This window comes from Osmerus mordax, chromosome 20 (assembly GCF_038355195.1).
Source record: "Osmerus mordax isolate fOsmMor3 chromosome 20, fOsmMor3.pri, whole genome shotgun sequence".
Lineage (NCBI taxonomy): Eukaryota > Metazoa > Chordata > Actinopteri > Osmeriformes > Osmeridae > Osmerus > Osmerus mordax.
In genome coordinates, this window is record NC_090069.1 from 10,383,055 (window position 1) to 10,400,029 (window position 16,975).

At 40.1% G+C, this 16,975-nt stretch overlaps 1 protein-coding gene across 2 annotated transcripts; it reads left to right on the forward strand.

Moving 5' to 3' along the window:
* Nucleotides 1-8,891: 8,891 nt before the first annotated feature.
* On the forward strand, nt 8,892-16,647 carry ak1 (adenylate kinase 1). 2 transcript variants are annotated; one of them, XM_067258120.1, is made up of 8 exons: nt 8,970-9,034; nt 10,085-10,125; nt 11,901-11,927; nt 13,363-13,398; nt 14,757-14,920; nt 15,760-15,876; nt 15,960-16,151; nt 16,240-16,647. In XM_067258120.1, the coding sequence occupies exons 3-8, from the start codon at nt 11,921-11,923 to the stop codon at nt 16,306-16,308; spliced, it is 585 nt and encodes a 194-aa protein (XP_067114221.1). In that variant the 5' UTR covers nt 8,970-9,034; nt 10,085-10,125; nt 11,901-11,920; the 3' UTR covers nt 16,309-16,647. The 2 variants fall into 2 exon arrangements, with proteins under 2 accessions (XP_067114220.1, XP_067114221.1); XM_067258119.1 differs by lacking the exon at nt 10,085-10,125 and having other exon boundaries at nt 8,892-9,034.
* Nucleotides 16,648-16,975: the final 328 nt, after the last annotated feature.

Consider the following 16,975-nt stretch of genomic DNA (forward strand, 5'->3'; position numbering starts at 1 on the left):
AAGTGTCCTTTTGGATAACACTTACAAAACATTTATGTTTTGTAAGTGTTACATGTTTTTGTATTAAAAAATTAGATCTATTTGATCTAAAAGATTACCTCAAAGTGATGATAGCTAAATAGTGATTTTCCATAGGTGGTTAAGTTAGTGCCTGATTATAAAGAAAAAATTGTAATTCCTGGATAAGCCTGAGCACACTTCTAAGTTTGATAAGACATAACTTTAATAAGCACAATACATACTAAATCTGAGACTTATTTCAGAGCTTGATGAGATATTTTGAAACCCAAAAGGAGACTAATTTGAGATTTTGTGAGGCTTTTTCCCAGGAGAGAAACAGGAGAAGTAAGCCATAATCTCGTTTTGGTTTCACACATACCTCATTGTTGTCTACAAGAAATGCATGATACATTTTTGAGAGCTCTTTTTTAGTTTTCTTTTCCTCTGGGAAAGGTTGTCTAATGCATACAAATTCAAATTGGACCATCACCGGTTTACTCAAGGCTGCAGTAGACCAAGTGTGATGCCTTTGCAAGACAAGGGAATATGTAAACACATTTTGGACTACTGCATGCACAAACTCTGTAAACACTTTAAATATCCATGTTACAACATTAAAAGTATTACTAGAATGTAATACATAAAATAAGAAACAAAATCATATCAAACATGACATTAAAAGCTGTTTAGATTGATATTTACATGAACAGAACTTTTAATGATAATTTCAGTCTTCCTCGGTTCACCTTCCTCTTCAACTGTTGAGAGCACCTCTCCATAGGTGTGTCCTAGAAAGTGTTATTGTCATTTTAACATTACAGTCCCTTTTGTGCAAATCAACGACTGTCCCAGACGAGTGTCTGACTGACCAGTGACAAAGGGGCTGTATCATCCAGGTATCTGCCAATACAGCCCTACACAACTTTAACATATTGCAACTAAGATCTCACTTCTCTAGACTGGCAAGATTATATGTGATGCAGCACATATATACACAAATGTGGAAGCCAAATGGACTCAAGGATCTATTGTGAGCAACAGAGTTGCAAATGGTAAGCTTTGAACAAATATACCCTTATCTACCTCTTTTATCACACTCCCAATGTACCCACTATATAGTTACAGGAGAGTTTGATAGCCACCTGCTTGGTGACAGAAGGTTCCCATGCCAGCCCACTCTGTTGACCCCTAGCCTGACCCTAGCCCTCAGCAGCAGTGTAATGTGGCCCACTGCAGGACTAAAGCCCAGGTAGAGATGACCATAGGCATGCTCAAAGCCCGGTTCCAGTGCCTACGTAGACTGAGGGTAACCCCATGTGACATTATTGTGGCATGTGTGGTTCTCCATAATATCAGAATCAGAATGGGATTTATTCGCCATGAAAGTTTGCACAGACAAGGAATTTGCTTTGGCAGGAAGGTGCATACAATAAACATATACCTAAAATTTAAATATGTGGACTATCTATACTAAGGGTACATATTGCCACTATTAGAGAAGAGAAACACCCTGCCATACAAATTGACCCTGAGGACGACCATCCCCTCCACCCTGCAGATGTCTAAGATGGAAGAGTAGTCCGAGACATACTGTGCCGCACACACTTCCACCAACCCCTTCCTCCAGACATCATGCTTGGCATTCAGGCCAAAGAGTTCAATTTTTGTGACATCAGACCAGAGAATTTTGTTTCTCATGGTCTGAGAGTCCTTCAGGTACCTTTTGGCAAACTCCAGGCGGGCTGTCATGTGCCTTTTACTGAGGAGTGGCTTCGATCTGGCCACTCTACCATACAGGCATGATTGGTGGAGGGCTGCAGAGATGGTTGTCCTTCTGGAAGGTTCTCCTCTCTTCACAGAGCAATGCTGGAGCTCCAAACTACCATTTACAGATGATGGAGGACACTGTGCTCATTGACTGTCAATGCTGCAGAAATGTTTCTGTACCCTTCCCCAGATATGTGCCTCGATACAATCCTGTCTCGGAGGTCTACAGACAATTCCTTGGACTTCATGGCTTGGTTTGTGCTTTGAAGTGCACTGTCAACTGTGGGACCATATACAGGTGCATTTCAGTAAATTTGAATATCATGGAAAAGTAAGTAAAGTTTGATAAGTAAATTCAAAAGGTGAAACCTTTCAAGTGTTTATTTCTTTTAATTTTGATGATTTTGGCTTACAGCTATTGAAAATCCAAATTTCAGTATCTCAGCAAATTTGAATATTGTGAAAAAGTTTAATATTGTTGACTCATGATGTCCCACTCTAATCAGCTAATTAACTCAAAACACCTGCAAAGGTTTCCTGAGCATTTGAATGTTCTCTAAGGCTGGTTCAGTAGGCAACACAATCATGGGGAAGACTGCTGACCTGACAGTTGTCCAGAAGACAGTCATTGACACTCTCCACAAGGAGGGTAAGCCACAAAAGGTCATTGCTAAAGACGCTGGCTGTTCCCAGAGTGCTGTATCTAAGCATATTAATAGAAAGTTGAGTGGAAGGAAAATGTGTGGTAGAAAAAGGTGCACAAGCAACAGGGATAACCGCAGCCTTGAGAGGATTGTGAAGCAACGGCCATTCAAGAATTTGGAGATTCACAAAGAGTGGACTGAGGCTGGAGTATAATGCATCAAAAGCCACCACACACAGAGGTATCCAGGACATGGGCTACAATTGTCCTCGTGTCCTCGTGTCAAGCCACTCCTGAACCAGAGACAACATCAGAAGCGTATTACCTGGGCGAAGGAGAAAAAGAACTGGGGCCAGTTGTTTTCTTAGTTTAAGACTAGTCTAAGCCTTAGACAGTCTTAAATTATCAGGTTAGACTAGTCTAATTAAGCCTGTCTGTTGCATAAATAGTAAGACTGACTTGATCTGGGGTAGGAAAGTTAGCCACCTCTCCCCCTGGCTAAGCCTTGCGGTAAGGGTTTAGTTGCTATGCCAACGATCTGTTAGTTGGCTACGTCCTTATTTTAGCATAATTTATTACGAAGGAATTAAGTTGGTAAACTGCGCCCTGCTTGTCCGCTAAAATTTCATTTTATTAAACGAGTGAGTTGATGACAACATTTCCACATCCGGGAAACGTCTTACGTTGTTCTTAAGAGACACGTATGAGGCTTCTCCTTACGAGTATGTTTGGGAAACGCATGTAAGAAATAACGATGGGAAACGCAGCACAGGACATTTTGGAGCACTTCATGCTTCCTTCTGCTGACAAGCTTCATGGAGATGCTGATTTCATTTTCCAGCAGGACTTGGCACCTGCCCACACTGCCAGAAGTACCAGAACCTGGTTCAATTACCATGGTATCATTGTGCTTGATTGGTCAGCAAACTCGCCTGACCTGAACCCCATAGAGAATCTATGGGTATTGTCAAGAGGAAGATGAGAGACACCAGACCCAAAAATGCAGATTTTCGCCTCAAGGCCGCTATAAAAGCAACCTGGGTTTCCATAGCACCTCATCAGTGCCACAGGCTGATCGCCTCCATGCCGCATTGATTCAGTAATTCATGCAAAATGAGCCACAACCAAGTATTCATTGCATATGTATATGAACATACTTTTCAGTAGGCTGACATTTCTGTATAAAAAATCCTTTGTTTTATTGGTTTTATGAATCTACAATAATGAACTTTTTCACAATATTCAAATTTTCTGAGATACTGAATTTTATGTTTTCATTAGATGTAAGCCATAATCATCTAAATTAAAAGAAATAAACTCTTGAAATGTTTCACTCTGTGTGTAATGCCTCTGTATAATATGAGTTTCACCTTTTGAATTTACTTATCGAAATAAACTTACTTTTCAACGATATTCTAATTTACTGAGATGCACCTGTATAGACAGATGTGTGCATTTCCAAATCATGTCCAATCAACTGAATTTACCACGGGTGGACACCAATCAAGTTGTAGAAACATCTCAAGGATGATCAATGTAAAGAGGATGCACCTAAGCTAAATTTTGATTGTCATGGCAAAGGCTGTGAATACTTATGTACTTATGTAAAATTTCAAAATAACTTTTCACGTTATCATTATGGGGTATTGTGTGTTGAATTCTGAGGGAAAAAAATAATTGAATCAATTTAGCAATGCATGTGTAACATAACAATATGTGGATAAAGTGAAGCGCTGTGAATACTTTCCGGATGCACTGTATCTAAGGCCCCGTTTACACAGAGGAAAAACGCATATATTTTCATTTACACGAAAACTGAGGTTTTATCACGGAAAACGATCATTTCTAAAAACCCGGCCAGTGGAGATTTCTGAAAACTTTAGTATGCGACTAAAAATGCATCACGTCATGTGAGCGTCCTGTTTGTAGTAATGTAATACATTTACATTCATGCATTTAGCAGACGCTTTTATCCAAAGCGACTTCCAAGAGAGAGCTTTACAAAAGAGCATAGGTCACTGATCATAACAACGAGATAGCCCCAAACATTGCGAGCAGCCAAAACATGAAGCATACATTGTGGAAAACCAAATAAATGCCAAAGGGAAGAACCATGCAGTTAAACAAGTTACAATTGAACAACATGAAACACCCCACAAGAGTGCAAGAGTGTACCTGTAGAAAAAATAATCAACAGTAAAATATGTAATGGGGTCATTTATTTGTGAATCACGTTACATTTGTGAATCACGAAATACATTTGTGCAAAGCGTTACATTTATTTGTGAATCATCCAAACAAATGAACCTCGCACCATATTTACAATTGAAAGGAAAAGGAAGTTGATCGTGTTATTCGTAGTTGTTATTGATTTTGAGAATTCTGGTTTGCATGGCTTTATCCTTCTCGTTACACTGCCGGCTACAGGTTTGACATAGTTATGATGGCGCTCGGGGGCGTATTTATGCGTGTTAATGTAAACAGAATAAGAAAACGATCTTGTGTGTACAACGTTATTTAACGTTAACGAGGGGCAGAAATATTAGTTTCTGTAAATACCCGGCTATGTGTAAACGTGGCCTTAGTATTGAAGTTCCATTGATGTTGGTTTTTAATAGTACTCATGCACGCGTAGATGAGTGGTCATTCTCCGAGTGGACATACTCCGATTGATTTAACTAATTCAAATCAGCTGTTCTGGAACCGAAAAGTTGAAGTTTCCCATTTTAGGGTAAATCAACTCAGAGTTCAGGGTTAGGTTCACAGGATGTTAAACCAGCTTTGTGGAATACTCCCCAGGGGGGTGTTCTATCAACGTCGCTAACGCAAGTCGCGCTAACACGAATAAGTCTCACTTAAACGTCAATTTAGACTTAAGCCTCAAGCCGTTCCACTAACAGGCAACGCTAATTCAAGCTAGACCTCAATAAGCTTAGACTGTGCAGCCCAGATCAGGCGATCGTCGAAAAGAGGAGTTATGTCGCAAAAAGTATAGCGTAAAGCAGCAGAGGTGTGTTGTTTCAGCAGCGTAAATTGATTTTTTGAGTTTTTTTGTTCCCCAAAAGGGCCGCAATTAACATGGCAAGGGAGACAACTTGTCAAACCATTACGACCGTTAAAATGCGTAAATTGTAGACCTACCAAATCTACTTAACACATATATATATATATATATATATATATATATATATATATATATATATATATATATATATATATATATGCATTTAGGCCTACTGATAATTAGCGTAATTTGATGAGCTGTCTGAAACCGTTCAGGCAGGCTAGCCTATGGTCGATATTCTCAACAGGAGATTGAGAATAATAGCCCAAAAAAGAACGTGGCAGCAATTGAAAATTGTAGGATAAAATTCAAAACACTGAAGAAGGCCATGGTTAATTGCACTTGATGTGGGCTAATAATGTTTTTGTCTTCACATCTTGAACAAAATCAAAAATTACTTCAAATTAACTTTGCCACACACATTTATTAACAGATAGGCTAAATGCTGAGCTTTAAGGTAAAAGGGAAAGATAACCATGACTTAAATGGGGATTCACTGAAATGACTAGTATTGCACAGATCCAGCACTGACTTTTTAGATCAGAAGGTGACCCAAACTGCACACTTTGTTTGGCAGAACAGTCATTTAAAATTGCTCAGCATGACTATCATTATTATATTACGAGTATTTCCAATTAACATAGTCTGCCTCCACAGATCCAGAGGGGGCTTGGACAGTGACAGACTGTGGCTGTGCCAAGTGTTATCACAGCCTCACTTTGGGAAAGCATGCCCTACTGGGAACATTAGGGGAGACTGTTGGGCACAGAATCTAATTGTCTTCTTTGGAAAGGGCAACATTTGGGACACTGTCATGTAGGGGCAGCATAAAGGGCACTTCATAACAGCACCTTTTTCCATTGGAAGTAAGGGCATGGGAACAGTCCAATTTAGGCCATTGTAAGGGCACCTTATAGGGTACTGCATCACATTTTCTATACTATAAAGGAACTCCTTTTACATTTATAGAGGGCACACTGTCATTTATTGCATGGGGCATCCTGTGCACTCAAGCATATTTCACAATGTGAATGGCAGACAGTAGGGCACTTGGTCTAATTTTTGCCACTCTGGGCATTTTAGAAACACTTTCAACCATGGGGGCGCCAGGCAGTCACCCCCTGAGTCTTCCAATGGGCCTGGATTTACCCATGGGGACAGTATATTGCACCTATAATATTGGGGAAGCCAGAGGAGAGGTAATATACAGGCTTGTCAACATATAGGCTACTTTAAACAATGAAAATACTTTATACAATTGAATAAAAAGTCCTCCTTGATTCTTTGTGTTTCAAGATTACCTGAAAAACTGATGATAATATTCAGGTACTGCTTTGGAGCAAGGTATACCCTTCATATTTCCTGGCATAGTTGCCCGTTCAAGAATGTCCCACATGCAAAGACATAGACAGATGCAGACAGACTGAACAGTGTCAAGGCTTGGCTACAATGGGTTTGCTTCCTTGTGTGTGATTCCAGCAGACTACATAGTCTAGGCCTACCTACATAGACTGCAGTCTACTACCCTCCTTTCTACTATTATAGTCTACTCTACTTCTATTACTTTTTACAAAGGATGGTAGGCTGCTCTTATGTGTTCATTGCCATCCTTAAGAGTTGCTAAAGTGTTATTTCATATATATATATTTATGTATTTTTTTTTTTAAGAATGACAATTACATTTATCTAGATAAACTATGCTGTGCCTGCTGAACCTATACTTCTTCCACAGATACTGGTCAGGGAACCATTACTTCTGTCTCTGAAGACCCTTGGGGCTGGTGGGATAAACGCTCTTTGTATAATCTGAGCACCTTCATCCACCACAGGGTTGTCAAAGAACGGATACGCCATAATTGATTGTAACTTGTCTAGACGCTCTGCTTTGTTTCTAAGTCCTTATTTTATGTCAATTAACCAATGGCTTTTGAAAACAAAAGTGACATTATTTCTTAACTTGTTTATTTAAATTAATATATTTTTTGGAGATTAAGTAAACATGTAGCTAAATCATTAATGTCTGCACTTCAAAAAGTCTGAATTTACGTTTCCGAACACGGACTAAAGTGGTTTGCGCGCAGGAATTTACTCGACGGAACTGTATTTTGAGATTCTGTTTCCGCTTGTTTGAAATTATTTGCAACACATTTTAGTTTAGCTTGACTTTTAGCCTGACACGGATCAGGCTAGTTCCGAAGTATAAGTTACCTTGGTTACGTAGCTAGAACTAAAATAAGCCACCTTAATGGAACGGAACTCTCGCTAAAGTAAGTGAGACTTGGCGAGATAAGTCTAGCTTTTCCTTAATCGAGGTTGATGGAACACCCCCCAGGAGGGTTTAACCCTAACGCTCTCTCGTGTCAATGTTTTTATAATTTGCTAAAAATATATATATAATTCTGAAGAGGAATCCACCATTTCCGCTTGCAGCTATATTTATTATAAACTCTTCAAAAAAAGTTCGGAAACGTTATTTCGGTCGATTATTTCTCCCCTTTAATATTACCAATTGGTATTGTATTTTATACCGTTGGAAAGCCTGATTAGTCAACTTTACAACGAGGTACAACTTGTAAGGATCGTGCATTTGTGGAATGAGCAACACAGCTAACCGTGTGGGTAGCGGCCCAAAAATGTTTGCCAAAATCCCCTGCAATATTCTTCTGTTGGTATTCACTCTCGTTTTGAGTTTCTTGGTGGATTGGATGATTGCACTCTCCCACAGTAATAAGGAAAAAACAACACATATTGGCCATTTTTACCCTTTATTCATTTTACACTGTCAGAGACCTCAGTTGCGTGTGGAAGATCCATACGCAGCCACAACAGCTTGGCACCCACTCCTCATGGGATCAGCTTGGGCGTGCTGTACGTGGTAGAGTGACCAACGCAAACATGTTGGCTAATTTGCGACAAATCCTGGTTGAGGAATGGGATGCCATCCCACAGCAGTGTGTGACCAGGCTGGTTTTTTTGGGCCGCTACCCACACAGTTAGCTGTGTTGCTCATTCCACGAATGCACGATCCTTACAAGTTGTACCTTGTTGTAAAGGTGACTAATCAGGCTTTCCAACTATATAAAATACATTACATTTAGTCATTTTTAGCAGACACTCTTATCCAGAGCGACTTGGTATTATTGAAGGGGAGGAATAAACAACCAAAATAACGTTTCAGGAGGAGTTGAGGAGTTTATTGTGATTTAATTATTAACATCATAATTCTTTTTATTTGTATTTTTTTCTGTATTTTATCTTTGACAGCCTACTTGAGCCTAGTTTGGCAAGTAAACATTTTAACACACACATTTTCATTCACAAAAACGCACACATTTGCTCACACTCCCTATCTCTCTCCCTCCCTCTCTATCTAATCCCCTCTCTCCCTCCTCCTCTGTCTCTCTCCTTCCTACCCAGAATGCTGTGCGGTCTGAGCAGGATTCAACGGAGCTATAAAAAGCAGGAGGGGAAAGGAGGGCCGCCGCGTTGCAGGGACAGAGGACACAGACAGAGCAGCAGAACCCCAAGCACTGGACTAGAGCCACGCAACGCGTCAAGAGGTTGGTACAGAAGACACACATGCATACAATAGCACCATACATAAAGAAGTCAGGAAGCAGTGGCCGAAACGACTGGGGCTTATTGTTCCAGAGGGGATGCAGGAGATAAAGAGAGAAAGATGGTTATGTGTGTGAGTGGAAAGGACTGCTTACACATTGAGAGAAAGAGAGAGCCTCATTGTATCCCAGTAAGTGTTTCTGTGCTGCAAAACATTTAGTGGTTGGAGTGGTCAGTGAGGACATTAGTAAGGCGAGTCAAAGGCTTGCACAACCTAGACATGAGGAGCAAATCTTATGTTAAATATCTTAATGACACCGTTTTGCCTGACAAACATTATTAAGCAACCAGTCTCTCAAATAATTATTATGTTATGCATTTTATTTTCTCCTGCTAATATTGCTTTCCAGAGATATACTCTGGAATAATTACATGGTTTAGTGGGGTTCTATGCAAACTGTGCTAACATCCAAATCAGACAAACATAACCTATCCAGAGCCAGAGTTTCATTGCTTCATCATGTCGACTGTCATGTATTTTTCTTAGCATTTTCTTAGCACTGTGCATTCACACATCTGCGACAGTCAGTGGCGCACACCAAAATCACCAAAGCCACAACAACAACAGCCACCATTATCCCTCTAACCGACACACATACAGATACACACCATGCATATTTAGACACACACCATGACATATCTAAACTAAACAGCACTGACGTCAGAGAGGTGTCCTGCCTTTCCTAAAAGGGGTATGCACTCAAATTAAAGGTGCATTACACTACAGATAAACAACAAACTCAGTAACCTGCTTTGCTTCACAGGGAGAGAATAGGGAGAGTTCAGTTGCAATGATGGATTAAATGCTTATGGCTTAGCACCATTCTTGTGAATGGCATTAAGTGTTGTCACTTTCATGGAATTTCCAGGGTCTAAACCAAGTTCAGGCTAGACACCACATGTGCTTATGACAGCTGCACAGAGAAACAGGGGCTTTATATATCAGGACTGTATGGCCACAGACATCAATAATAAAACTTGAATTTAAACAGGTGCAGAGGGTTTGGAGTAACTTCTTAGGTCAGGATTTAAGGTTAGAGAACTTATATGTTAGGCATGCGCTTAATAGAAGTTGGATTGGATGGTGAGTGTGTGAAAAGTTTGTGTCACATTGATTTAATAAATATGAGAGTGCACAAAGGATTGCAATTGTAGCAATATTTATACCTTCTAGTGTGAAGGTGATCCATGCGTTATTATAGAACATGATAAATGACATCCCACAACAGTCTACTGTATTGAAGCCAATCTCTACAGTTTTATGCAGATAGGTGGTGTAGCAATGATAAAGAACCCATTCGGCATTACAATTAGGTCTTTTGAAAAATAGATTTTTAATCTCAATGTGACATACCTGGTTAAACAAATGTCAAAAATCGTGTAATTTTTATTTATTAAATGGCTATAATACCAGTTAACCACATTACTATTATTCATACAGTACATGATCAAGCAAGCATTTATTAATGTTTTTTCTGTATATTAAGATGCCACCTACAGTAATGGCTTTTAACATACACTATATTTCTATCCACACATAACTTCACGGGTTAAATCTGTCACACACACACTGAAACTTCAACTGGAAAAGGTAGTAGCCAGGTTGTCACCCTACCTATTACACCCAAATCATATATGGCATACAGGAGGCAGGAGGAGTTATGGTAGGAGGAGAGCTGTGGTTCTGTCTGCTGTGGGGACCATACTTGGCATTGGAAGTCCCAAAGGGGAACAGTGCTGACTCAGGATGACATTTGCAAAGGTTATACAGCCTCCCAACCGTACATGTTACCCTGTAAGGCTAAAACCAGGCAACGGTTAAAAAAAAGGAGAGGAGAGCATGTTACATTTTATTTTACCAAACATCCATGGCATTGATCTATCAGACTGAATATGTGTGGGTTTATGTGTGTGTCTCTGTTTGTGTTCAAGTCTAGGACATTGTGTACCAGCCCAGTAGCAAAGGAATCCTTTTACGAAAAGCCTTGAATAACAGATGTACGGTCAACTTTTCTGACCCCAGACATGCTGTGGTTCAAAATCAACTTCTTTTATTACAATAATTATAACTTGTACATATCTGAAGGTACTGGATAGGAATTAATTAGATAGAAGTAGCTCAGCTTTAGTAGTACCACTATTAACAACACATTTTACTACTATAAGTGAATCCAGTCCAAGAACAGTTTTTGTCTCTTTCCACCTGTCACACCGGCTGTTACAGTACATAGACACATTCTGAACAACCATGCAGTCTAGGCTACCCTGGGGGGTATTCCAGAAAGCAGGTTATGCAACATAACCGGGTAAGTTAACCCACCAGCTGATTCACAATGTGGCAGCAACCTACTGGCAATGTTGCTACAACGCTGGGTGTCAGCTGAGGAGTTAACTTACCCGGGTATGTCACATAACCTGCTTTCTGGAATACCCCCCTGGTCACATGACACATGCACTTGACCTGAGAGATCTGTTTACACATGACATCCTGACACACCCAGGAATGGCCCTCCCTCCTTATTCTCCCCTCCCCTAGCTCTGACTCTTAAGAAAGCCTGAAGAGAGACCTTCCTAACACAGAGACAAAAGAAAGGCATGCTTACTTTTTTTATACTCTATATGCTATAATACTTTATATACTATTTGCAACTATCTCTCCAAAGAGTGAGTTATTGGTGAATGTTCAGCATGCTGTAGCAAAGCACTCTTGTGGTCAGACAATATGCATACACTAACAACCTCTTGCAAGGGAATAAGAACGAAGTAGCCATCTGCAGGGCTAATTTTTTCTTTCTTTCTCTTTTCCAGTTAAAGGAAAACTCTTCAACATGGCAGGTAACAATGAAATTTAAAATATTCACAATTATAGTTGATTTCCTGGATTTTGTCAAGTGTACATCTGTGTTCGCATTGCTAGAAAGCTTTGCATGTGTTTAGCTAGGGCAATTGCACACTCTTGTGGATGATAGGTTACACTGTAGCAATCTGGCTAAGAATACCAACATACTCAACAAATGACTACACTGCAACAAAAAATACATACAGAAATGTCTGAAAATGTAACTTCTTTTCTCAATTTTAGACTCTAGTCAGACTCTAGAGTCAGAGCTTTGGATGTCTAAATGATCTGAATTGTTTACCCTTTCATTTATTTTTGTTGAAGAGATTCAATTTGACCTTACATATTCAGAGGAAACAATTTAGAATATTCTAATATAATGTAGCTTACTGCAGTATTCCCCAGTGATTCACATCGTATCCCTTTGTAAAATATTTTTTAACAAAATCGCCCCATAATTGCTACAGAACCCACCTTAAGCATAATTTGTCAAAAGTCATCCACTGTGAGCTAAAGTTAGTAAGTGTTATACCATGTCTGGGTGAATAGGCAAGGTATTGCCCGACGAGGTGTACAATATGTAAGGGATAATGTATTCGCGTCGGGGTGCTGTTTGCCCTGTCGGGGTTTATTTTCCCGATAATGACCGGCGTTCTATACATTATCCCGCTTATTACACGGTTGCTTGCCAAAACGAAACAATAACACTCAGTGTGTGTCTTTTTTCAATTTATTTGTTACCATTCGTAGTGTTGATCAGCAGAGAAATAGTTCGCCAAAGACGTTGAACTTCATAGACGTTGAACATTCTTTAGGCTTCAAAACAGCTGACGTCGCTAAGCAACGGAGTACGCTGGGGTTGAAAAGTTACCGGACTACTTGCGGAGTGCTACGAAAGACGTGAATCCGAGGCAAAAAGGCCACTTCCCTTGACAGGGGTCGATTATACATAGCAACGGTCAGTTATCGAAAAAGAATTGACTGCAGAACGTTGGGAAGCCCCATTCAAGTGAAAAGTGCATTCTACAGCATTAGGAACAGCCGTGTAATAATGTATGATATTCTACCCCTAGTCGGGCATTATCCCTTACTTAGAGTAGGTCATGAGGTCACATCGTTATGTGCTTGACGATAGTTACCATGATAACAGCTAATACATAAGTGTGCTGAGGGATAGGCTACTTCACTGCACTTCAAGTGCAGGGCAGTCAATCTGTTCCATTTAGTCATTTAGCAGACGCTCTTATCCAGAGTGTTCCCCAATCTGTCAACAATGGGTTGCAGTCATTCTACCGAGACATGGACCTTTCTCACAAAAACTTACAGTTCTGTTGGTTTGTGAATTTTATTTTACAAAAAGTGTGTAGATTAATAATATTGTTTCTAAAGATTTACAGACTTTGTTCTGTTTCATCCCCATGTTCCTTCCAGACAAAATAAAGGATGCCAAGATTATCTTTGTGGTGGGTGAGTAAAATATTTTGTCATGCATTTATAGAATCAGGGCTCCTAAATGTTATCAAAAGTTTGGCATGAGATTACCATACCTGTCAACGTTTGTGTCTTGGAGACCGGGGGGGGGGTAGACATGTTAAGATAGATAGGGTTCAGATAGGCTGGTAGGTGGCATTAAAAGGCTATATCTTCACGCGTGTGTGTTGTGTGCAACGCGTGACAACTCGTTTCTCTCAAACAAACAAAACAACTACGGGCATGCTAGCTCAACGGATCAATCCGTTGATTTCCATTAGTTTTCATCAGGGTAACCACATGTAAAGGACGTTCGTTACCAACATTGTGTAATTATGAAGTCTACAACTTTACAAATGTTCACCGTAGTCTACAATTAATGGAGTAAAATCTTAATAACATGTTTTTTTATTCAAATATATCAACTAATATGGTGTATTTCATCATCCTGCAGCCGATTTCGTAAGCATTCGACCAGCTGCCGAAACGATCGCCTGTGATCGCGAGATGCTTACGAAATCGGCTTTTTTCGCATTTGTAAAGTTGTAGACTTTATAATTACACAATGTTGGTAACAAACGTCCTTTACATGTGGTTACCCTGATGAAAACAAATGAAAATAAACGGATTGATTCCGTTGAGCTAGCATGCCCGTAGTTGTTTTGTTTGTTTGAGAGAAACGAGTTGTCACGCGTTGCACACAACACACACGCACATAGCCTACCGAGAGAGAACCCCCAAGTCGATTTCTAAAATCAGCATCAAATGAATTCTCAAAGTTGAAAAGCACAGGGAGTTGTTGTATGTCAGCAACAATTTTACAAGGACAACGTAGATAAGGATCAATGATGGGATATAGCCAATGCCATGTTTATGTACCATTTCAGCGTAAAGGAAAGCTCAGAGTAGCTGAAAGGCTTGGTGACCGGCGCGGAGAAATGCGCGTCTGGTGTGAACAGCTTTTGCTCAGTCGTAGCCGATTGTAGCCGATCGTGGCGCTGCGCGGCGCATCCAGGCGCTTCGCAGCCAGTGTGTCCCAGGCGTAATACGTTTTCCACTGTCGGGAAAACTTCCAGCTTCTGAACTGTTTGCAGTTCCACTCTGGTTCCATATGAGGGCGCTCACGGGCAAGTGAAAAATGAATGGCGGTCTATGGAGCTATACCCCTCAAAATCCACTTTTCTCAGAATATCATTTTTTGTTAAAAGAAACTTTCACTTTATTTTTGTATTAGGTAAAATTGTCGAAACACAACGGTGGGTCACAATGACCCGAAAGGTAGCACAAGGGTTAAAATAGGACACAAGCATGCAGTTTACACAAAACTGACACAAACACGTGTGTGTTCTTCACAGGTGGGCCTGGCTCTGGTAAGGGCACCCAGTGTGAGAAGGTGGTGGCAAAGTACGGCTACACCCACCTGTCTTCTGGGGACCTGTTGCGCGCTGAGGTGTCTTCTGGCTCCGAGAGGGGCATGCAGCTACAGGCCATTATGCAGAAAGGAGAGCTTGTACCCCTAGTGAGTTCCGCCAGGAGATGGGGATAGCTCCATATGCTCTCGGATTCTATGGCAAACATCCATGCTGTTACTATTCCACTTGTTAAATGTCTGATTTTTCAGAAACTTGATAAATCATCAATGTATGTACCGTATTTCTTCAAATAAACGCTGCAGCGTTTATTAAATAACATTAATTTTTGGTGCGGCGTTTATTCGAGGGCAGCGTTTAATTAGTAAGGGTGATCTCGTGAATTGTAGCTGCAGTGCAGTCATAGACAACATCGTTGCTGGCATTGTGACAAATGAATAATGCTGCTAAAAACGCAGGTTTCATTTACTACCGCTGACCTCCTTGTCTATTCTTTGTTTGTCTATGAGTGCGGCAATTCCCTTTCTCATTGGCTATCAATTAGGTGTGCGTTGGTAGTACAACTGTCTCAAATACAGGTGTTCTACATTGTGTAGAAATCTGAAGCAGCATGCCTAAATGTTCATACACGTTAGCTTTCAAACATAAAGTTATGTACATGTGTAATAAATACTTGGGTTGAATTTAACCCAAGTTTAATTTTTTCAGTGCGGCGTTTATTCGAGGGCGGCGTTTATTACACAACGTTCATTTTTGGTGCTGCGTTTATTCGAAGAAATACGGTAATAGAAAACATTCCTGTACTTATTCCTGTACTGTAATAAGTAATTCGTTATCATATGAACCTTTTTTCATACTGGTATTTCATTTAAAAAAAATATATATATATATTCAGTTGTGATTTGTAAAGAAAATATATATATATATATTTTCAGTTGTGATTTGTAAAAAAAATAAGTTGGTTTTAAATAGTTTCATCTCCTTGTAGGACACAGTCTTAGACATGATCAAGGATGCCATGATAGCCAAGGCTGATGTGTCTAAGGGCTTCCTTATTGACGGCTATCCCCGTGAGGTCAAACAGGGAGAAGAGTTTGAGAAAAAGGTAGGCGGAAAGGAGGATTTGTGCTGAATCAAAGTCTTGTACCTTGCACTTGTACTACCTTTGTTCTTATGTATTTTTCCCAGATCGGCGCTCCCTGTCTGCTGCTGTACATTGATGCCAAGGCTGAGACCATGGTAATGAGGTTGATGAAGCGTGGCGAGACCAGCGGCCGTGCTGATGACAACGAGGAGACCATCAAGAAGCGCCTGGACCTGTACTACAAAGCCACTGAGCCAGTCATTGCCTTCTACGAGAGCCGTGGCATTGTCAGGAAGGTGGGACCAAAGCAAAAGATCATTAGGACAAACATTAGGACAAAGTATTTCTAAAATGTTTTCATATTTCTTGTTCCTCTCTCTCCAGATTGACTCTGAGTTGCCAGTGGATGAAGTTTTTGGTCATGTTGCCAAAGCTATTGATGCCCTGAAGTAAAAAAAAAAAAAGTAAAAACCATGACTGGGTGAACTTTTTGGTGTTTTTATATCTATGTGTACATCTCATGACATAGAAATCAACAAACTGCTGTGTCTTCTTGGTTTGAAAGAAAGGTCATACAGGAACAGCTATGCCTTAACTCCAACTTAACACCTTTGACAATAACTTACTGTATGAGGCCACTTACAGTACCAAAACCAGCACTCACAAGATTGTTTGTTGCTGTTTGGTCTGCTGTGTGCTGTTTGTGCACAATTTTTTGTTAATTGTCTTGTGTGTGTGTAAGAGAGAGAGTGAGTTGAGTGTGTGTATGTATATAAATATAATAAGTTCTCACCTACTGTTCCTTTTTTTCTTTCCTTTAATTAAACCGTTACCATTTAGACTCTGACATAACATTTGTTTAACCAGGCTATTTTTTATAAATACTTTAGATGAAGATGGTGCCTTGTGTTTGGAGCAAACAAATTAATTCAATCAGAGTACACACATGTACTCATTCTTGGGTGTGTGTAATTGCAGGAGCTGTCAACACCTCTCCCGATCTTAAAATGTACAATGCCCGTCTAGAGCGGGCTGCACTTAATAAAGCACCCTCTACATCAGGGGTTCTCAAACTTTTCAGCCCACGACCCCTAAAATAATGGTGCCAGTGACTCGCGAC

Excerpts from the sequence above, each read along its gene's own strand:
- ak1 (XM_067258119.1), top strand. The coding sequence starts at position 8,893 with ATGCTGTGCGGTCTGAGCAGGATTCAACGGAGCTATAAAAAGCAGGAG. Across the intron at positions 14,921-15,759 it reads AAGGAGAGCTTGTACCCCTA|GACACAGTCTTAGACATGAT; the intron begins GTGAGTTCCGCC and ends ATCTCCTTGTAG. Across the intron at positions 16,152-16,239 it reads GCCGTGGCATTGTCAGGAAG|ATTGACTCTGAGTTGCCAGT; the intron begins GTGGGACCAAAG and ends CTCTCTCTCCAG.